This window comes from Glycine soja, chromosome 12 (genome assembly GCF_004193775.1).
Source record: "Glycine soja cultivar W05 chromosome 12, ASM419377v2, whole genome shotgun sequence".
NCBI lineage: Eukaryota > Viridiplantae > Streptophyta > Magnoliopsida > Fabales > Fabaceae > Glycine > Glycine soja.
In genome coordinates this window covers 7438942-7461700 of record NC_041013.1, presented here as the reverse complement: position 1 = coordinate 7461700, position 22759 = coordinate 7438942, and the positions used below count along the sequence as shown (strand labels likewise).

The 22759-nt window shown below is 33.9% G+C and overlaps 4 protein-coding genes and 1 long non-coding RNA gene across 9 annotated transcripts; 3 read left to right on the top strand and 2 right to left on the bottom strand.

Moving 5' to 3' along the window:
* Nucleotides 1–3036: 3036 nt before the first annotated feature.
* Nucleotides 3037–3405, bottom strand: LOC114380332 (heat shock 70 kDa protein, mitochondrial-like). Its single transcript, XM_028339335.1, has one exon. It carries the CDS (start codon nucleotides 3403–3405, stop codon nucleotides 3037–3039), a length of 369 nt encoding a protein of 122 aa, XP_028195136.1.
* Nucleotides 3406–3967: 562 nt separating this feature from the next.
* Nucleotides 3968–4838, bottom strand: LOC114378147 (germin-like protein 9-3). Its single transcript, XM_028336689.1, has one exon. The coding sequence runs from the start codon at nucleotides 4775–4777 to the stop codon at nucleotides 4154–4156; it is 624 nt and encodes a 207-aa protein (XP_028192490.1). The 5' UTR covers nucleotides 4778–4838; the 3' UTR covers nucleotides 3968–4153.
* Nucleotides 4839–6935: 2097 nt separating this feature from the next.
* On the top strand, nucleotides 6936–10268 carry LOC114378239 (keratin, type II cytoskeletal I-like). Its single transcript, XM_028336798.1, has 2 exons — nucleotides 6936–7095; nucleotides 9800–10268. The coding sequence occupies exons 1-2, from the start codon at nucleotides 6990–6992 to the stop codon at nucleotides 10150–10152; spliced, it is 459 nt and encodes a 152-aa protein (XP_028192599.1). The 5' UTR covers nucleotides 6936–6989; the 3' UTR covers nucleotides 10153–10268.
* Nucleotides 10269–14592: 4324 nt separating this feature from the next.
* On the top strand, nucleotides 14593–18143 carry LOC114379695. Of its 5 annotated transcripts, none has more exons than XR_003659563.1 (7): nucleotides 14593–14797; nucleotides 16728–16862; nucleotides 16933–17015; nucleotides 17085–17201; nucleotides 17319–17378; nucleotides 17481–17540; nucleotides 17660–18143. It is a non-coding gene; the product is annotated as an uncharacterized LOC114379695 (long non-coding RNA). The 5 variants fall into 5 exon arrangements; XR_003659562.1 differs by having other exon boundaries at nucleotides 17627–18143; XR_003659560.1 differs by having other exon boundaries at nucleotides 17618–18143.
* A 312-nt stretch (nucleotides 18144–18455) lies between these two features.
* Nucleotides 18456–19219, top strand: LOC114380331 (uncharacterized protein ycf68-like). The gene is made up of 2 exons (XM_028339334.1): nucleotides 18456–18636; nucleotides 19062–19219. The coding sequence occupies exons 1-2, from the start codon at nucleotides 18456–18458 to the stop codon at nucleotides 19217–19219; spliced, it is 339 nt and encodes a 112-aa protein (XP_028195135.1).
* Nucleotides 19220–22759: the final 3540 nt, after the last annotated feature.

Sequence of the window (22759 nt, the reverse complement as noted above, 5' to 3'; positions counted from 1 at the left end):
TGTATGTATGTATCTTTATTTAAACTGTTACTAAAAAAGAATATTTAATTAAATATATTTAATTTCTATAAATAAGTAAGAGATTATAATGAATATAAAAAAATAAACATAAGTGATATAATAAATTTATAAAAATAAATAAATACATATGTATAAGTTTGATTTGAATTGGTCAGACAAATCCTTTTAAAACAAGAAAAAAAAACGCATCCACCAAAAAACAGTGAATGAGGAAATGTTATCGATGATTTTATTTCATATCGTTATTAATAAAGCAATAGACAAATAAATAAATAAATAAATAACTGAACATAAGCACTTATTGAACAGTCAAATGAAGGGAAAAAAATTAAAAACTAAGGAACGAAGGAGAGCAGGCACAAACGTTGAACCCCACGAATATGATCAGGCAGCTAGGAAGCAAAGCCTTTCTTTAAATGTCTTTAAAAATAAATTGGATTGGATCAGTTTTTAATATGAAATATAAAATCTGATCTAATCTAATTAAAAAATCATTTTTTTTTATAATTTCCCCATAAGTGTCAAACTCTGTATTTCGAGTATTGCAATATCTCAAAAGTCATTTTTTAGCTTCAATTTTCTTCATTTTCTCTTCAATTGTAGCCTTCTCTTTACAAATATTCACTTACTTTGTTATATAAAGCAATGAATGAGTTGACACCCTTGTTTTGTTCGTCGGTAATTTCTCAATTATATTAGCAATGGCTTCAAATTACTCTCTGTATCCCACTTTGCATGTTTAATTTCAAAGTAGTGATTGAGAAAATGCTTATGACCGAAGTTGAAAGGGTTACCATCGAAGTAGATTGTTGAGTATAGTTGGTTCAGACTATTTTGGAGGAAGTTGATTATTCTCTTAAAAGGAAATCAAGTAAGGAAAAATGGTCATCGTTGAATTTGATTCAATAATCATCAATATCCCCTAGTGTATTCTCTAAAACCTTTTTTTATGCTTTGTGACTTGGACGGGTTGTGTCCTTGCAGCAATACCAAGCATAGGCCATATCCAAAAACAATTGAGGCTTGTTAATTCGAAAAAGCTGTTAATCAAATTCTAACAAATTATTAACAGGATCCTAGCCAATAACAAAAAAGGATAAAACAAATGAAAAAAAGATTATAGCTGTAAAATTTGAGTTTAATTAATAGTCAAATTTGATTAAGAATGATTAGAATTTCTCTACTTTATTGTTGTTTTTAATGAAATAATGAAGATTTTAATATCATTCTAATTTTTAGCTGGCAAGATACAAAAGAAGAAAAATCATAAGTACTTTGGAGGAAAATTGATGCAAAAATTTGAAGAAAAAGTTGAAGATTGAAACAGTTTTCTTAACGTACAAGACAAGCCCAACACGTCTCCTCGCTCAGGGACCAACCCAAGCTTAGTGTGAAAAAGATCCACAAAGAAGGCCAAAGGCGCGCTTAGTGTGAATCCCGCACTAAGCACATGATTACCGTCATACCCGTTAAGCTCAGAAGGGCGCGCTAAGCGCGCGAGATCGTGTGAATTTTAAACTACCTTAGGCCTATAAAGGAGTAGGAAGTAAAGAAAAAGGACACACCAAGACTTAAAACTCACTATTGAATACATCCAAAGTCTGAACATCTCTAATATGGGAAACTCTCTTTCTATAATCATTCTCTTCTTCTATCCATCTCTCTTATTCTTTCATCCCCGTCAACTCCTAAAGTGTAAAGTCTCTCATAGCAATGAGAGGTTAAACCTCCAATTGTTGGGAGCCTAGCGGCCAACTCTTGTAATATAATTTTTTTATATTATCTATTTAATATAATTCCAGTTTTTATTGTCCTTTTTTGTGCTTTATTGTTATTGATTGTGGTCTCATGCATTCTATTTAGGAAGTAATACATTGGAAAATGATTATTTTCTAAAGAATTGGGAAAGGACATCTAAATGAAATCATGTCTAGGAACAGAGTGATGTTTGTTTAGCCTATTTCATGGATCTTTGTTCTTAATGTGATTTAATGTTTTGTCTTTGCAAAAGAATTTGGGAGAGAAAATAAATAAATTAGGCCCTTTCATGCGAGTAATCAAAGTTAGAGTATCAGGGTAGACACGGGTAAAAACTAAGATAATATTAGATAGAGAAAAATCATTAACATTGTTTCACAAGTAGTTTTGGCATGCTAGGCCCCAACACATTTGTATTTTGAATCATCTTTCGCATTCAAATTATTTTTTATTTGTTTGGTCTTCTTATCTTTTACTTTTTCCCTTTAGTTTTTCACTTACAATTCCTTATCTTTTCTACTCTATCAATTGCTTGAAAATTGAGTTTGCACCAATTTAAGTACAAAGTCCTTGTGGGCTCGACACTCTGACTTCCGCTTACTTTATTACTAGTGACAATTTGGTGCACTTGCAAATGAATTAACAAAAGGATAAATGACACACATGATATGCTTCTTTAGCCAATTAAGTCCTGTCACCTCAACATTTCTTAACTGAATATGTCTAATGGTTGTTGTTGTGTTGCCTTCTTCATAACATTCCCTGGCCCATTAAAAACACCTTGTCCTCAAGGTGTTGGGACCTCAAATCCAGACCTCAAAACAACTTGGTGACGCAGTTCATAAACAAAAAAAATGTTGAAACATGGGGTGGCTTTAGAAAAAATAGCACATGTGTGGAGTTGGGCCATGGTGATTTGGGCTTACTGTGGGGTAGGTGTAGAAAAGAAAAAAGAAAAAAATGTGGGGTTTTGTAGGAACACAAGGGTGACACATATGAGAAAGAGGTTTGAGACCCTTGTGTGGAAACGATGGTGGTGTTGTTTTTGACTTCAAGGTGTCCACGCATTGTGAAAGGAAACGATAGTGGTAGGCAGAGTGGTGGAAGACACACAATGATTGTATGTGTTGACATTGATTTCGACTCAACAGCGGCTATAAGTGACGACGTCGTGGAATGATGACACCGCAGTCGTTCATGTACCAGAGGATAGTAGAATCCAATCAAATCCCATTTCTGCCCAGGTCCTCCAGGATCCTAAAGGCTGTTCCAGCTAAGCTTACCTGGTTCAACAACCTTCCCTAGATATGCTTCTACAATTTCCTTCATCTTGGTGAGAACAAAGGCACCAATGTGGCCAGGGAAATATTGTTGCCCATTAGCTTCCACCCATGAATCGCCATTTGGAGCCTTAACAATCCTGAATGGAATCATTTTCCTCTCCTTTTGTGTTTGAGCATCATCAAAGCACCTACCATTCAGCCACTTGGTATCAAGAAGAGTGTTTGGTGGGTTAGGTACAACTTGAGGCTTGGCTGGGGTACCTACAAGCAGCTCCGTTGTACACAAAAATGAAAAGTTCATCTGTGGCATCACAAGGGACTTACTTGTCGACAACACCTCCATCTTCGGTGTTTGACTGAGGAATCGTGCCAGCGACGGGTTTCTTGAATGAGGAGGTCGAAGAAGGATTGAGCACATTGAAAACTGATAGTGAATTTCAAGAAGGGTCAACCTCTAAAGAATTTTGTCCAGTTTGGTGGACATGAAGTTTTGAGTAACGATGAAGTGGAGTTGATCGGAGGTGAGTTTCATGATGGAGGCTTCGATGCGGTCCATAGTGGACGTGGAAGAAACGAAGGCAATCATTGATGCTCAATGAAAATACCAAACTGTTATGAACTACAAAAAAAACTTAGTGATTTCTTAATATTCAAGTCTAGGTTCCTCCAGAAAAGGTGAGAAAAGAATTGTTTTATTTCTTCATTGCCATGATATTACATGATTCATTCATTCATATATATATATATATATATATATATATATATATATATATAATGGTTGTTGCTGTGTTGAAAGTGAAATAGGCATTATGAAGAGATTAGCTTATCGATCCCCCTTAATAAATATTTTAAAGCAATGTCAACAAGATTGAAGTCATGAGCCATCGAATAAGAAAGGTAAGACGTGAAAAGCATTAATGTTAATGATGCTGTTATTTCATATCCTTATTCATAAAACAATAACAAGATCAAACAATTGCACAATTAAGCACTCATTGAACAATCAAATAAAGAAGAAGAAAAAAAAACAGCAGGTTAAAAACTAAGGAACGAAACAAATTAAGCAGGCCTCCATGAACATGATATCAGGTTTAAGGAGCAAAGCCTTTCTTCAAAGTCTGAATGGTGGCAACGTTAGTCTTGAAGGACAAAGCTAAGACAGTGTCATCAATGGAGGTGTTGAAGAGCGTGTTGGGAAGAGAAACCGTGCCGGAGTTGGCACTAGCAAAGGACGAAATAGCAAGAGCAGGCTTACTAGCATCGGCGTTGTGTTGGAAGTGAACAAGACCCTTTGGGAAGACAAACATGTCCCCAGCTTGAAGGCTCTGCGTGAAGAGCTTGTTGGTGGTGTCCACAAACCCTACTTGAAGAGAACCTTGTGCAACAAAAAGAAGCTCTGCAGAACGAGGGTGAGTGTGGGGTGGGTTGATGGTATTTGCTGGGAACTGAAGAACAGCATAAGACACACTTTGTCCGTTCAGTGCTGGAAACTCTGCCATGGTTGCTTTCAATACTTTGAAAGTTGAGGGTGGTGAGTTTTGACCTACCAGGACACGGAAGCCTGTGTAGGTGAAAAAGTTCCCATCTGGTATCATGCCATTTATTGGGCCTATGAAGTCACTCAGAATGTCTGGGTCACCCGCAAGTGCCATTTGCACGATGGCAAAAGCTGATATGACAACTGAGACAACTTTCAAGGTGGTGGAATTAGACATCCTTTGCTTTATGTATTACACACAGTTAATAGCAAATTAAAGTGGTAGTAATGTTGAACACCTTGAAATACTGGATATTAGGGATGATGTGTGTGCCTCTATATATAAGGTTAATATCTGGTTGGGAATTTTTTAGAAGGGAAGAGGTGATTTCTAATTTCTATCTATCTACCTGCAGGCCATTCGGACGATACCCAAGATTATTGGAGATTACAAAGTACATGCAAGACACCATGGGAATATAGTGTCCAGCCTTATTCCTAGTACAACGTTTTGATAAGGTTAATTAATTAATATTTAATCACATATTAACATGGGAATATACTGCAATGATACTTTCCGGCAAATTATATATAAAAATATAATTTAAAGAAAATGCACTGAAAATATAAACATTTGTCATGTTATTGTCTAATTATAATTTGTCTTTTTTTATATAAAACACAGGTATTATTCATAGATTAAATTACTTTTGCAAAAATTAATGTCTTTGTAATAATTATTTAAAAATCATAGGATGATTTCTAATTAGCTAATAATATAAAATAAGTTTATATTTACAATTTATAAAAATTAAACTCTATAATATTATGACCTTTTATTCTATATTTATTGATGTTTTAGTATTTTGTTTGTATTTCAAAACTATTAATGTTTTACAAATTTAAATATTATTAATTATATTTTTATTTAAGTCCTTATTAATATTTGGCACAATAGTTTTTTATGTCTTAATCTTTTTGTTTATCAAGAAAGAAACTTTGAGTAATTTAAAATTTAAAATTTGATAAAAAATTACTTTCATCAAGGATGAAATTTGGGTTTAATACTATTATAATTTATCATAAATAATGAGATATTAAAAAGGGTATTTTAGTGTAAATATAATAATATCTTATACATTTATTAAATGTTATTTAATCTCACGTTAAGAAATATACATGTCAATTTTTTATTTATTTATGTAATATTAGTGTGAAAAACTTTACAATTTAACTAATTAAAAATTCTGGTATGTGAGATTTATGGTAGAAAAAAAAAGAATTTAGATTAAGAAATAACATAGAATTAAGAGAAGGAGGAGTACAGTACAACACAAATAAGCAAATTACATGACAACTTTTTGTTATGTGTAATTTGATGGACAATGACAAAATAACACGGAATTTACTGAAATACCCTCTTTAAACGACCTGGTGTTGTTCCTTCTTTTGGATTGGATTACGCATCTTCGTTCTTCTCTTGACCTCTTCATCTGTCTTCTTCTTTCTTTCTTTCTTTTTTTATAGTTTATATTATTCACTTTAATATGAAATGGGCACATACCCAATTGTTACAAGTAGTTTGTTGTTGAGAATACCATTGCTTGATTCGACAAGTGTAGCTCTTGCTAAGAATATTTGCAAGGAAACTTGGACAGCCCATTTAAATGCCATAGCTTCAAATATATATATCAACATATTGTAGCAAGGTGCAGCACATGCCAAAACCTATCGAACTTCATTGCGGAATAAAATTCTCATTCCCCTGCCCTGTTCGATCGTGATGAATTGCAGCGTTCGTTCCTCAACCGGTTGTGGCAGTGTAGGAACGTGTGGAAGAGAAAGGAGAAAAGGAGGGATAATTTTGATTTTCTTGATTATTAGTCATGGAATAAAAAGTTGTTCTCTGATTTAATACATGTTTGGATCTATGGTGGAAGCAAGGAAGATGAGGTTTTCCTCCAAAGTGAGCTTGGGTGCAAACGGATGGTACCACCAACAATCCAAACACAGCAGTGAGTTACAAATTGTTAGACTTTTTCTTCAGTCTTGTTCTCTCTATATATATACATACAGGTTCTCATGTCCAGAAGTGAGAAAGGAATATTAATTTACACAATGTTCCAACTTTCAAATATGAATTAAACTAGCTTAAATAAATAAAAAATGTGGTTAGAGATACAAAATTGATAATGCGTGAAGACGTATTTTATAGTTTTTGTCTTAAAAAAAGTTCAGGAAAAAGAAAGGATTTTATAGTTTTTTCTAGAAGTGTCTATAATTAAGTTGCTTCAGTTAAAAGAAAAGAATTAGTAGGGAGTGGAAGCTGTACACGCGCTGTGAAGTATATAAATAGAAGTTCGTGCGAGGTTTATATATATTGAAAGTTTTTTTTTTTGACATATATATTGAAAGTTGAAACCCGTTGAATTGAAAGGAACTCGCTTGTAATGGAACACATATGGAAGCATGTGATGCTATTCTGCATTGTGCTGCTGTTTCATCATCATCTTCTTCCGGTCACTGCAGAACACCAAAGAAACTCCTCTCATACAGGTATTGCTCATTTTATTCATTTAGTTGTGATTTTGTCTAAACTGCGTAGGCTAGGTACTGCTTATTGTAGTTATTTATAAATTAAGTACGTATATATATAACTCGGAATTTATCAAACTCTATATCATAATTAATTAATCATGTATAATGATAATAGTTGAAAATTTGACCTGTATCAATCGTAAGAGAAGGGAAAGAGAAAACAAATTTATGAAGAAAGAAAAAGTTTTATTTTTAATTAGATCGGCTAATTTGGTTTCTGTTTCCATGGATCATGCAATTAATTGTGTGAGGATTCTGAAGGTAACCAAACTTGTGATCATGATCAGAAGCCAAAGAAACTCAACTTTATTTTAATTTCCTTAAAAAATTATCATGGATTTTTTTAGCGCTTTTGTGTTTGATATATAGAAGAGAAGAAAAGAAAATGTGAAAGAGTTTGGCATATATGCATTACTGCCATAGCAGACATTCCCTTTTTCTATGCAAGCAACATATAACTTTAAAGTTTTTTCTTTAAATGTGGATGACACACATATATTATTCTCAACTTAAAAACAAAGCAACCATTTTTATGTTTTTAATAAAAAGAAATTATATATATATATCATTGTTTGCCTTTGCCATATGCTGATCATTTGATAGCTAGCTATTTCTAGGGGTGTATTCTTCGATCTTCTTATAGGGTGGTGGAGCTAGCTGAGCTTCAAGTGTAAATTTTTTAAAATTTCTTTAACTTTTTAATTAACTTTATTAATATAATAATTTTATGGTTTAATTTTTTTCTCGAAACCCTTGTTTAATTTTAAAAAAAATTTAAATAGTCATTTAATTTTACTATAGTTGTTGGTTTCATGACAAATTATTTTAAATTCTGAGTGAAAGGGAAGAACAACTAGAAAGTTGTGTGTACATATGTATGTTTATAAGAGAATTTGTCGTGTTTATATTATCCACGATTCAATTATGTTATATTTTTTACCGTAAGCCCGTTAATTTGGAGTATTGGTATGATTGATTTTTCAACAAATTAAATAGGAATCAAACAGTATTATTATATTATTATTTAATAAATTAATGAAAATTTGAGAAAAGAAACTTTATTTTTTTAAAATGTTAATAAAAGATTAATTTAAAGCAAAAAAAAAAGTAAATATGTGCCAATTAGCATAATAACAAGCAATACGATATGACAACAAATTACAAATTTTAGGTATTTTATATAATTCTCTTTAAAAAATTATATTGAGAGTTTAATTCTTAATTTGTTTTATATTTCTTACGTAATTAAAATGTTAAAATTATGTAAAAAAATTGTCAAAGCACTAATGGATAAAAAAAACTTTTATAAAATACCTAAAGAGAATTATATATATTTTTGTATATAAAAATTGACAAAAACACAAAATGGCATATACAACTCAAGAGAATTATATAAAAAAAAAGATTAAATTATACCAGTATATCTATGATAACTATTATATTATTTTATATCACTTTCAACTGAATAATATTTTTTAGAAATAATTTATTGTTAAATTGAAAGTTTCTTTTACATATATCACATGTATACAATAATATATGTGAAAGAAAATAATGATTTTTTTTTATCAAAAATAATGTGATGAAACAAAAGCACATATATCACATGTATAATTAGAACCATCACATATATTATTATTATATATCAAGTTATAAAAATAATATAATAATTATCAAAATTATAGTAATATAATTTGATCTCTTCTCTTATATCTAAAATTTTTAAAATACAAAGAGCTAAGAAAAGATAAGAATAAAGAAAATAAGGATATGACAAATAGCATAATAACAATCAACAAATTAAGTATTAAAGAAAATCCACAAATTTTAAAATTATGAATTTCATTATTATATTTTTATTTTGAGAAAAAAAGATAATTTTTATTTCTTTTGAGAAAAAAGAAAATGGAATTCAAAATTTTAAAATTTGTGAATTTTGTATCACTTTCAGAATTTATTGCCATATCGTGTTAGTTGTTATTATGTTATTGGTCACATTTTTAATTTTTCCCTTTAAATTAATATTTTTTAAAAATTAATTTTTTTTAATTATCATTAAATTTTAAAATAATAATATAATAATACAGTTTGACTCCTATTGGTTAAAAAATCAATACTCCAAATTAACATGGGCACCGTAGAAATTCTCTTGTTTATAATTAGTGGCATATCCACTCATTGGAGTGTGGGAACAATGTTACCCCACAAAATAATTTTTTTTATTTGAATATATTAAATAAATATTTTTTTATTTCAATAAAAAAATAAATTATGTTCCAATAAGATAAATATAAATAGTTATAAAAGATAAAAGAAAAAATAAATTGATATTAAATTTACTCACTTTATCCTTTTAAATTTTACTGTTTTTAATTTTTTTTATTATCATTTTTAATAAAACTTATATAATTTTTGTTTGACAAAATATTAGACTATTTTATGTTCCCACTTGTAAAAAAAATTCTGGATACATCCTTGTTTATAATTATCCACTATTCAATTATGTTATGCTATATTATTAAAGATTTTGATTATAATATAATTACTTGAAAAATCAAATTCATGAAAGGATGTGTTAATATATAAGTAATTGATAATGCATGGAAACTTATACTAAACCATGAAAGAAAATTAACTTCATATATATTATAATAACTTGCAGACAAGGCAAGAACAACGGCTATAACAAGTTCAACAAAAATTATAGTAGCAGTTAATAGGCGGGGTGGTGGTGGCGGCGGCCATGCCGGTGGTAGTGGAGGTCATGGGGGTGGCCACGCAAGAAGCATGGGAATGTTTAATAGTCGTGGTGGTGGTGGTCACGCAAGCAGCATGGGAATGCATGGTAGCACAATCCCTTTATATGGAGCTGCTGTTGGAGGCTCTGCTCATCAGAGAAACAATAATAATAATCACCATGGTAATAAAAGTAATGCCACATTAATTTACGTGTGCTTTTATCATTTCCTTCTTTTGTTTCTTTCTATTTCCATGGGAATTTCTCTATGTACCTAAGCACATATATTCTGTCGCTTAATTTATGTCGATATTCTGCAGTTATCCAATTTAACAACTTTTGTATACGATGTTCACAGTATAGTGTTATACGATGTTCACATGAAAAACCTTAAAAAAAAAAAAACTGATACATGAAAAGTGTATTTGTTTTAGTTCATTTATATTTTACTTAATTAATCTATAAATTCATTTGACTAAACTAAAGAATTTTTTTTTTTTACCTTTTAATTTCCCTTCGTAATGATATATTTTTAACTGGTTAGGTTGGTAGTCTCTGCAAAATAAATGGACTGTATTTTTTTGGTTTGTGCGCACATACATCAGTTTTTTTTTTTTTGTTTTTTTTTTACAGATGTTCATCCTCCATCAGTTAAAACGGGCAAGTTCAAGGATGAAAAAATAATTTAAAGAAAATGTAATTAAACTAAAACTAAAGTCTAAATTAGAATTTTTTATATCTTCCTTTTATGTTATATTACTTGCCAACAATTGATAAAATTTAATAATATGATAAATATATTAATAAAGCACAAACCAAATAATAATAGAATATCCAGATAATTTAAATGAGTCAACAAACAAAGAAGGAGAATAACACATTACCATTTACCAATAATTAGCATTTCCAAATATCTCAAACACATCAATCAAATATTAAAAACATAAATAAAATAAATAATTATTAAATATAATTTCTATTTTTAAAAAAATACAATTAATAGTCTATGAGCTAGTCCGTTAACCTGTAAAATATGCATGCTAAGCCTATTTCTTATGCTGACTTCGATGGAAGACTCCACATTCTAAATTGATCTCATTTTATAGAGGTATGGTATCTATAATTAGGAGGAGAATTATCGATTTTACATGCCTATGAGAAATTAAGTAGTTTACTTCGTCGGTACATTGGCAAAATTAAATTAAATCGAGAATAAGGTACATTGAATAAGGTACATTGAATTTCCTGCAAAAGTTGGGTGATATGTTCTCAAATTAATTCTTTTCTCATGATTAACAAAATCAGATAAAAGAATTTGAATCGATCTATGCAAAGTCGTATCAAAGGAGAGTTTAATTACCTATCACAAATTCTTGGTCAATGGTCATAGACGTAAGAGTTTAGAAGAGAACAAGGAGGAAAAGTAAATTAAAGATAGGATTTTAAGAATCAAGTGGTAAGTGGTAAGGTGAAGTAGTAGATAGGTGGAGAGAAGCAGCAAAAGTTGCAATATGCCCATGGGAAAGAAGTTGCATGCAATATGCCCATGAGAAGCTTATCACGTTAACAGGACCACCAATTTCATTTTTGGAGGGTTATTTGTGAGTTTGTATAGTAATAATAATTCGTATAGGGGAAGATTATATATATTTTATAGTTTTTTGGAACAATGAGCAGGTATATATGGAAGGTGCAAGGATGATGTATATGTAAAGACCAATTAATGAAGTCCGTGGTGCATTTAAATTAATCTTACATAATCATTTATACAAAGACAGTGACCATCATGTAATCAAAGGATAACATGAAATACTATGATATGATCATGAAGAAAAGAGAGAGAGATTCGTTGACAATTGACATCAACAAAGACTATATATATGTTGAGAGGAAGAATTTTCTTAATTGGACAAAATCAGACATATATACAATGAACTTGACACTAGTTTAATTTTGTAATACATTTGGAATCATAGTTTACTAGTTGAGTCATTCATCATATATTCATATTGGAAATTTAACCTAGCTAATTAATGTTTATTTAAAAAATTTCATAAATTTATTTTATATCGAGTCCATACTTGATGACGGGGAAATGTCATGTTATCATGTTCAAGTCATCGTATGCTTAGATCTAAGAAAACATGTGAAACGATCCCTAAACTGTCATGTAAATAAAATCGCGACGATGACTGGTATTGACTAAATTAAATGAAGAAAAAAAAAGTCTTTGATGAATGAGATATAACCATGCTATATATAAAGTAATTGAACCCAAAATGAATTATGAGATGTTTTGTCGTTATTTTCAAGACGTGACTTTTTGTTTTTGAAATCTGTGACTTTAAAATGATGAGTATATTTTTTTTTACTGCAAAATGACGAGTAGGAGTAGATGATATAGTAGCAATTAAGTTATAGACTTTAATCCTCTAAAAACAAAGTCATAGGCTTTAATGGTATGCAGCCACAAGTCTTTATTTCTACCAGTTTTTTTCCCCTTCAACTTTGGGCCTGTTTATGCCACGTCAAAAAACTTTCTAGGTTTTATACAAACATTATTTTTTGTGCTTTTGTAAAAGCTTTATACATACATTACTCATTGTTTTATTTTTTACTCAAATTAAATTTAATGTGTGATACCATCTTTTGCATTTTTAGTGATATATACTACATTTACTCATTCAAAAAAAATGATACTACATTTTTAGAAGAACTCATTACCATTTTAGTGAATAGAACTGATTTTTGTTTTAGTCCATTTCAAGTATACAATTAAAAAGATGCTAGTGCATGTGACTCTGAGATTTGATATCGAAATTAACCCCTTGAATTGAAAGGAGCTCGCTTGTAAGTTGTAATGGCACACATCAGGAAGCATGTTTTTTCTACATTGCATGTGCTGCTGCTGCTTCTTCTTCCGGCTAATTCAGAACACCAACGAAACTCCTCTCACACAGGTATTTCTTTCCCATTCTTTTCATATAGTTGTGATTCTTGTGAACTTGCGATTGTCTAAACTCCAGTAAGTACTGCATATATATTTTATTTATTATAAAATACTACTTCATTTTCGTAATTTTTTATGTTTAAGGTTATTACATATAGATTAAGAAATATTTAATGAAAATTAAAAATTATTATATTTGGACTAAAATGATCTTATTTAATACTTTAATATTTGATATTTGTCATTTAATATTAAATAACGGTGTATTTGAGAAAAATGTATTAATTAGATTTTGAAATTCTAAAACATTAAATGTTTTGAAAAGAATTTAAAAAATTCAAATATTAAAAGATACGAGAAAGAAATAGTATATAATTCAGTATTTATCAAATTAATAGTCGAAAATTTGACGAGTATCAAACGGAAGAGAAAGGAAAGATAGAGCAAATTCACGAAAAAGAAAGTACTTTAATTAATTTAAACGACTCTTTAGATCTGCCAATAATTGGTTTCTGTTTCCATCGATGCAATTAATTATGAGCGAGTTCAGAAGGGTAACTCATCAGCAAGTAGCATATAATTCTTAACTTTTTCTTGTGTTTCCGGTTCAATTTTCAAATTTTTCTTGTGTGTGGATGACACATATTATATATCTTCAACTTAAAACAAGCAACCATTTTTATGTTTTAAATAAAAAGAAATTCTACCACTACCACACGCAAGGATTATGTGTGTGTTTGTGTTAATAGTGAAAATTGTATCTATTTTTTGAAAAGAAAATATTTTTAAGATAGTAAAGGAATTTTTACTGAATGATTGTGTTAACAAATAAATATTTAAAAATGAGATTAAATTTATTTTTGATTATGAGTTTTTTTTGTTAAACAAATAAGTTTATAATTTTTAACTTAATAGAGAATTATTTAATATTTAATGCAAATTATGATAATAATTTTGATAAACATATTCATTTTAGTTATAATAAGATTGTAATTCATAAGATAATAGAATAACTTTTGATAAAAATGTTTTTGATTTAATGATTAGTTTCTAAAAAAATTTGATAATAATAAGAAATAGGGATTGAAAAAGTAAAGTTTTAAGAAGAAATGAAAATTGAAAAAAATAAAAGATTTAGAAATGTGTATTACAATAATAACAATTGAATTATATAATTTTGATATGTGCACACATTAACTGATACTTTGATCTGTTGAAAAATAATTTGCTCTTCAACGCTTTCCAATCTCACTACGTGAACGAAATGATCAAAACGAACAATTCCAATCAAAATAAGTTCCTTCCATTGCAAAATCAAGTTTCTCAAATTTTTTCCTATTTTAATTGTTTTTGAAGTGTTTCTTCCATTCGTCTTCAAACAATTATATCAAAATTTTGATTTCTACAACTTAATCAAAATTTACATAATAAAAGAAACATATGCTCCCAAAAATAATATATTCAAATAATATCTTTTGAGAATGAAATAATTTTGTAACAAATATTCAGATATTACTTTAATATCTTGTCTAATCAATATTTAATGCATGGGAAACATCATTTAATCATGGTTGCTATTTTCATGCTAGCCGATAGGAGATGATTGCCTATTTTACGATTGTAACAACCTACTTTATTAACATGTCGTAAGATCATATCATTAGTCTTAAAAGATATTTAAATTATTCATATTTTGAAAATTTCAATCTTTTAAACTTTATATACTGAACTATATGTCCGTAGTATTCCACTACTTCTTGCGACTACTCTTTTCTTCGTCCTCTTCCCTTTCTTCAACAATGACTGCCTCTTCTTAACACACCAACCCCTCAGAGCAAGATGCTTCTGCTAACACTGGAAGAAGCACACCACTACCAACACCAATCGTGTCCTCAACGAGGATAAATCAAGGCCTTGAGCTACTCTCCGTTCTTGGGCATGTAAAGGAATGCAAGAAAGTATGGGAGACCCAGGTACTACTTCCAGCTTTTCTGAACTCTAAAGATATTTGATTTGTAGGTTCGTACAACCCTGAGATGAATTACGAGGCCATTGGGTCTTGGTTCCCCACTTAAGAGGAAGAGTACCCTATAGTTCATAAGGAAGCCGTTAGGAGTGATTTTTTGAAGCAAAAAAGTGGGATTTTTAGGGCCTCGCCTCCAAAGGATATGGAGACTTTCTTCAATTGGCTTGCTAGGGTAGAAGCGAAAAAATCCCAACACTGGAAAAACATAGGTATCTATGACTTAATCTAGTTAAGCAAATACGACATTGTGAGTCTAGATATGCCTATGTTGATGGCCTTATTCCTTTTCTGCAATCGAAGTTTACATGCGCTGGAACTTCCTTATGGTCCAGTTAGCTTAACTCTATTAGACATAGTTGCTATTATTGGCCTTAAACCCTTAGGCAAAACTTATGCTTTAGGTTTATTCAAGGACCAGATCGAAAGAGCTGAAATTGACATAGACTTTAGTGATAAGTCCTGTGGGGATTTCATCGAAAAGAATGTGAGGAATACTAAACAGATTTCTAATGTGGAGTATATAGCTTTTTTTATGTATTGGGTATCTTCACACCTCAGTTGCACTCGTTCTCTCCAAATTCCCATGTATAGTTATAATTTAGCCCAAGCTCTTCATTTTGGAGACAATATTTGTCTTAGGAAGTTTTTTCTAGCTTCAATCTACAAATTCATGGAAGAAGCTGTCGAAATTCTGGACACCCCAGGCAAAATGAAGCCAATAGCTGGACCTTTGTGGATTATGTGTCGCTAAATTCAATTTTAGTCAATCATATTACTCCTGAAAGAGATATCCCCTCTCATTTTAAACTGAAGATCGAAGGAGCTTGGTTGACTAATTTGACTTTAAGCAAAGAGTTCTACACCTATGAGTGTTATACTAAGTACATCAAAGCTTTCTTGAATTTTGATCAGTTTAATAAGACTTTGGTCGTGTTTTCGAATGCAAATCTGGTAGGCCCCAAGTGGTTAAACTTAAGATTCCCTTATGACACCCCTGGTCAACAAGTTGAATTAGTCAAAATTTTCTCACTTGGGACATCGTTTTTACAGGAACTACATCGAAAGATCTTAGATTTTACCCTTACCAACTGGAACTCTTTGCAAGACAATTTGGTTTGTGCCAACTCCCTCCGGTGCCACTATACAAGAAAAGGATTAGGCCTAATCAACTCTCGGGAGAAGAGTCATTAATCCTAAAATTCATTCGAAATGGAATCCCAAAAGTGAAGTTTCACTTTCAACCATCGTCATTCGAGAATTGTTATCTAAGCATGCAAGATTTCCACTCTTGGTGGACAACTTATTATTCTAAAAGACATATTTCGATTGTGATTTGCTTAGATAAACTAATTAAATCTCGTAGTTCTGTGCAAGACACCAGCAAGCAGAGTAAAGGTAAACACAAATTATCTGTCAAAATTACTCGCTTCGAAAATTTCTATTGTATTTGTTATCATTCAAATTGTCCCATACAAACTTATCGAGAAGTTGTTTTTGCCCTTAGGGGAAAAATAGAGAAAAAATAGAGCCATTAGTAGAGTTATTAACAAGAAAGGAAACACCAAATTTTCTCGATATTGCCCAAAACACCTTCCTCTCTTTCCAAAAGCTTGTTTTGGTCTAAGTAAGAGTCTTCGAAATCCTCCTTGGGTTTGAGAACTATTGCCTTTCTTATCCATGTATAAACTCAAAAATACTCCTCCTTCTCAAAAAGTTGCATTTGCTAAAATTTATCTTGGAGATTACCTTCATTACCTAAAAGGCATTTTACCACTACGATGTGTAGAAATCGAAACTAAACAATTAAACGGTAAATTTTGTATTTAATCATATTAAGGTACTTGAATCCATCTTTACTGAATATTTTAATGTTTCAGTTTCAATTTTCAGTTGTTCCCATCAAGATTTCTCATCAAGGGGAAAATGAAGACTGGGACGATGATGATCAGGGGTCTTCGAAGAAGACCTCTCGAAAGTGAAAAACTTCCTCTTAGAGCAGCACAAGACAACAGGTATTCGAATTCTTTAACACTCTTGACTTTGCTTTCTGACTTTTCCTAAACATGATCGATTCTCTTGTAGGGATCGAAAAAGACCAGTAAAACCAAGATTGATGATCAATTAGGCTTCCACCAAAACCACCAAAATTACAACAACCATCCAAGGTTTGAAACTTTATGTTTAACTTATTTCTATGATCTTCATAATTTAACCAATTTTCCTTGTCTTTTTAGTCTACCACCTCCAAACCATTGAAGATTGATATCTCAAAGGGATTGGATGATTTTGATAAGGATGTGCCTGTTAGTTCCTCTTTCAAAGCTACTTCTGCTGCTACCCCAAAGCAAAAGGTATTCCAAGAAACTTTGAAGAAAATTTATTTCACCATATCTTGAGCTAGAGAGTTTCTTGAGACATATCTTTCGAATGGAATACTGAGGGATAGATCCTGACTTTCTACTTTGCAGGTTGACAAAATAGTGGATCTTTCATCATCTCAGGATTCCTCTCAAAGCGATGATAATGGGGTAAATTTCTAAGCGTTCATAATTTCTTTCTCATTGTAATTTCTTGACAGTTATAGGATTGAACTTATAAGACTAAACTCTTTATCTTTCGACTGGAAAAAGAAAATCAAGATACCTCTGCTGTCAGTTCGAGTGCCAAGAGTGTAAATAAAGAAACAATTGGTAAGCATTTCGAGCTTGAATCATTTTCACTATTTCGATTTAAATGTCAAGTAATTAGAATTAATACATGTATTTAGATATACCAGTTTTGATGATGGATGCTCATAATGCTAGAGAAGCTGAAGATCTAGAAGATCAAGATGTTCCAAGCCATAATGCTTCTTCTCCCTCAAGGCAACATCAATTCCAGAGCCCATAATCGAAAAGAATGCCATTGAGGTGGATTCTACACTTGATGATCTTCTGAACATTGAAACTGAACATAACCCTCTAACTGTAGAAGAACAAGTTAGGGTCGAAGCTGTTATTGATACCTCTGCTCCCATGCTAGTTGTTGAGACAAGTGAGCCCATACTTGAACAATGTAATAACAAGGATCCCTTATTTTCTTCAACTTGTTTTGACTAATGTTTTGAGGAATTGAATACATACATGATGACCTGTTGAACATTTGCCAATTTCGATGGTAGACATGTTGGTGTTTTGAGGAATTAAGTGATTGTGTATCAATTCCCCGAAATTGGCAGTCAACGGTGTATAAATTTACAATACTAACAATTGAATTACATGATTTCAAAATGTGTACAAAGGCATTCGTATATATAATGATCTAATATTGGTAAATTGTCTTTGCATAACTTCTCCATAATCGCGCTAATTGGTACTTCGATTTGTCCAAAAATAATTTACTCGAGTGTTTTTCAATCTCGCATGTGTGAACGAAATTATCAAAATGAACAATTTCAATAAAAATAAGTTCCTTCGATTGTACAATCAAGTTTCTCAATTTTTTTCCTATTTTACTTGTTTTTGAAGGGCTTCTTCCTCTATTCATCTTCAAGCAATTATATCGAAATTTAATTTGCATAACTTAATCAAATTTTACATAACAGAGGTAATCCAAGGCACATTAGCATGGCGTACTTCTCGTGTTTGAATCGGGGTTTGAAACCAAACTTATCCTCAGGAAGGATAGATGGAACAATTAAGGTGAGATCCAATGTAGATCCAACTTTCTTTTCACTCGTGGGATCCAGGCGATCCAGGGGGACCACCACAACTCCTCTCTTCTCCAGAATTCATACATCCCTTATCAGTATATGGACAATTATCTCTCAATCACAGGTTTAGGTTTGGTTTCAATGAAAAAAAATGAAATACCTAACAATGTATCTTCACATATCAAGAACTACGATATCATCCCTTTCATTCTGGGGTGATTAGCTAACAGTTTGTTCTCACATTTTAATGTATTTAATAAAAAAAAATGTAATAAGTAATGTGAGGATAGAAGATAAATATATAAGAAGATAAGGAGAAAAAAAAAGGATAAAATATATTTATAATTATTTATGATTCAATCATGCAATGTTATATATATTATTAAAAAGATTTTGATTATAATATAATTACTTAAAAATCAAATTCATGTAGCAATGTGTTGATATATAATTAAATGATGATGTATGAAAATTACTATTATATGAATGAAAGCTAACTTGATATTATAATATTTTGCAGAAAGGGCAAGGACAGTGGCTATAACAAGTTTAACAGAAATTGAAGTAGTATCAGTTAATAGGCGTGGTGGTGGTGGAGGTCGCGGTGGCAGTGGAGGTGGTGGACGTGGTGTCTTTGGACGTGGAGGTGGTGGCACTGCTGCAGGCACGACTTGTTAGCACCCAGCGTATTGAAGACACGCACAACACCACCATGGCTGATGATACACCTAATGGAGCCTCAACACGACCCACACGTGCAGTAACCAAACCTGTGTATTTGCAGGATTACGTTAGCTAAGACTCACACCCACGAGCTAGGCATGCCAATACACGTGTAGTTAATCTGTTCAAGCTGTTAGGGTTGTTAGGATTCATTCCGTTATGGCGGTTACACACTTGTACGCACTTGTATCCCTCAGCAATATATAAGTTGCTGAGTATCTCCATTGGATAATAAGAATAAGCCAAGTCAGAACTTCAGGAGGTCCCTACCTCGAATCAGGGAACCATTTACGTTTTCGTCTCTATCTCTCTCTCTCTCTCTTCCCCCTTCCCCGTCGTGAACCTAACAAATTGGTCCGACCTGCCGGCGCTGCCTTTGCCATGGCGGAGCATGGAACCAGAAAGACCACCACCGACCGCCTAGAAGACGCGATTGCACGCCTCACCTCTAGCCAAGCCAACCTCAACGACCGCTATACGGACCTTTCCGGCAAGGTAGACTCCATTTTGGATCACCTCCGATTACGAGATTCACCGCAGAATCCACCTTCCACGAGCAACACGAGTGGCCACCGCAACACCGTAAAGCTTGACATTCCACGGTTTGATGGTCGTGATCCTCTTGGATGGATATTCAAGATGAATCAGCTTTTCCAATACCAAAACACCCCGGAGGAGGAGAGGATCACCGTGGCTTCACTGTACCTTGATGGCGCCGCCCTCAGTTGGTACCAGTGGATGTTCACCAATGGGTTGATCTCTTCGTGGCAAGACTTCCTTCAGGCGCTTGAGTCGCGATTCGCTCCGACGTTCTATGACGATCCGCGAGGTGCTTTATTCAAGCTCGTACAACGGGGTCCCGTTAACGACTACTTAACGGAGTTTGAACGCCTGGCTAACCGTGTCATCGGCCTTCCGCCGCCCTTCCTATTAAGCTACTTCATATCAGGCCTGAATTCCGAACTCCGACGAGAAGTGCTAGCTCTCCAACCGATCTCCCTTCTTCAGGCCATTGCTCTAGCAAAATTACAGGAAGACAAATTGAAGGATAGAAGATCCTTATCACAGCGCTTCCATCCTATGTCGACGTCTGTTTCCCCGGCCAACCTCAACCCGAAACCAAAGACCCCTTACGTTCAGCGAACCCCGGAGGAGATGGCGTTTCGCAGGGAGAAAGGTTTGTGCTATAACTGTGATGACAAATGGAGCTCGAGTCACCGCTGCAAGGGACGAATCTTACTCCTTGTCGCCGACGAATCCACGCACGATTCCGGCGAACCAGGTATCGCTGATAACAACCTTGAGCTTGACGATAGCCTGTGCGGCCCTGACCCTACGCCAGACCCCAGTTCTCCCCACGTCAGCCTCCATGCTATGTCAGGCTCACCGTCACCAGAAACCTTTCGGGTTTACGGCTCAATCCACAGCGCACGAATCACGGTCCTCATTGATAGTGGGAGTACCCACAATTTTCTTCAACCTAGGGTAGCAAGTTTTCTCCATCTTGCCACTGAGGACACTCATCCGTTAAGGGTGCTTGTGGGTAATGGATCCACCCTAGATTGTAACAAACGTTGCCCCGATACACCTCTGATCATTCAAGGTCATTCATTTCCGGTAACCTTCCATCTCCTGCACATTAGCGGCGCGGATGCCGTTCTAGGTGTTGATTGGTTAAAGCAATTCGGACCCGTCACCACAGATTATGACGCATTCATCATGAAATTCTCACACCAAGGACAGGAAATCTCCTTGCAAGCTGACGTCGCCACTCGACCGGAACCGGCATCGGCTAACCAAGTCAAGCGTATGCTTCATACAGGTTCCGCTTCCGCCTTGTTTCACTTGTGTGTTTTAGACACTAACCTCACAGGTTCATCAACGACACCCATGGTGATCGAGCCCATCGCTGAACTCCTTCTCCGATACGATCGACTCTTCCAACCACCAAACCACTTACCTCCATCACGAGCAATAAACCATCGCATCTCCCTCTTACCTTCCACAGCTCCGGTTAACGTACGACCATATCGTTATCCGCATTTCCAGAAGGCGGAGATCGAGCGACAAGTAGCAGAATTGCTATCCGACGGGTTGATCCGGCCAAGTACAAGCCCGTATTCTTCCCCGGTTCTCTTGGTGAAGAAAAGGGACGGTACTTGGCGTATGTGTATCGATTATCGATCCCTTAATGCAGTCACGGTGCGCGATAGATTTCCGATAGCCACCATCGAAGAACTGTTGGATGAACTGGGCCACGCTTCATGGTTCACTAAACTCGACCTCAGGCAAGGATTTCACCAAATCCTTATGAATGAAGCCGACATCGAGAAGACTGCATTCAGGACGCACCATGGGCATTACGAGTACTTAGTCATGCCTTTTGGTTTATGTAATGCGCCCTCAACCTTTCAGGCAACAATGAACCACCTCCTCGCACCATTCCTATGGCGTTTCGCAGCTGTATTTTTTGACGATATTCTCGTCTACAGCAACTCACTTTCCTCCCACGTTCAACACCTTGAGCTCGTCTTTAAAGCTTTGCTGCAGAACGAATTTTACTTGAAGCGTACCAAGTGCTTCTTTGCTCAGAGGGAATTAGAGTACCTCGGTCACGTCGTTTCCGCTCAAGGAGTCACACCAGAGCCATCTAAGATCAAGGCTATCTCTCAGTGGCCAACTCCGACGTCTGCCAAAGACCTTCGAGCATTTCTCGGGTTAACCGGGTTCTATCGGAAGTTCGTACGAAACTATGCTGCGATCACATCCCCACTCACAAATCTTCTGTGTAAAGATGCATTCGAATGGTCCATCGAATCTCAAGCGGCCTTCGATAAGCTCAAAACTGCCATGACTAGTACCCCCGTGTTGGCTCTTCCCGACTTCAGTGAACCATTCGTGGTCGAGTCCGATGCTTCAGGCACGGCTATGGGGGCTGTCCTCACCCAAGCAGGTCACCCGTTAGCGTTCTTTAGCAAGAACTTCACCCCAAAGTTACTAAACGCATCAACGTATGTGAGAGAACTTCACGCTATTACCTCAGCAGTACGAAAATGGAGACAGTACCTTCTCGGGAGCACATTCACTGTTCTTACCGATCACAAAAGCCTCCGAGAGCTTATGACTCAGGTAATTCAAACACCCGAGCAGCACTATTACTTATCCAAATTGCTTGGGTTCAATTACACGATACAATATAAAGCAGGAACTTCCAATATTGTCGCGGATGCACTTTCCCGGCGACCACCTGAGCTCGGCCAACTCCTCATACTATCCATACCCAACATGGATTTCCTGAGTGATATTCAACAGACACTTACCACCAACCTCGAATTTCAAACACTGATGACCAATGTCCAGACCAAACCCTCAGCTTACCCCCACTATCGTATTCATAACGGGTGCCTACTATTCAACGATCGTATCTGGTTGAACAACACAAACCCCCATATTCCATCCCTCTTATCAGAATTTCATTCTACTCCTCTGGGTGGC

Coding starts and splice junctions, on each gene's coding strand:
- LOC114380332 (XM_028339335.1), bottom strand. CDS start 3,405: ATGGAGGTGTTGTCGACAAGTAAGTCCCTTGTGATGCCACAGATGAAC.
- LOC114378147 (XM_028336689.1), bottom strand. CDS start 4,777: ATGTCTAATTCCACCACCTTGAAAGTTGTCTCAGTTGTCATATCAGCT.
- LOC114380331 (XM_028339334.1), top strand. CDS start 18,456: ATGGCGTACTTCTCGTGTTTGAATCGGGGTTTGAAACCAAACTTATCC. Junction 18,637..19,061: donor AATTCATACATCCCTTATCA/GTATATGGACAA, acceptor AATATTTTGCAG/AAAGGGCAAGGACAGTGGCT.
- LOC114378239 (XM_028336798.1), top strand. CDS start 6,990: ATGGAACACATATGGAAGCATGTGATGCTATTCTGCATTGTGCTGCTG. Junction 7,096..9,799: donor AAGAAACTCCTCTCATACAG/GTATTGCTCATT, acceptor AATAACTTGCAG/ACAAGGCAAGAACAACGGCT.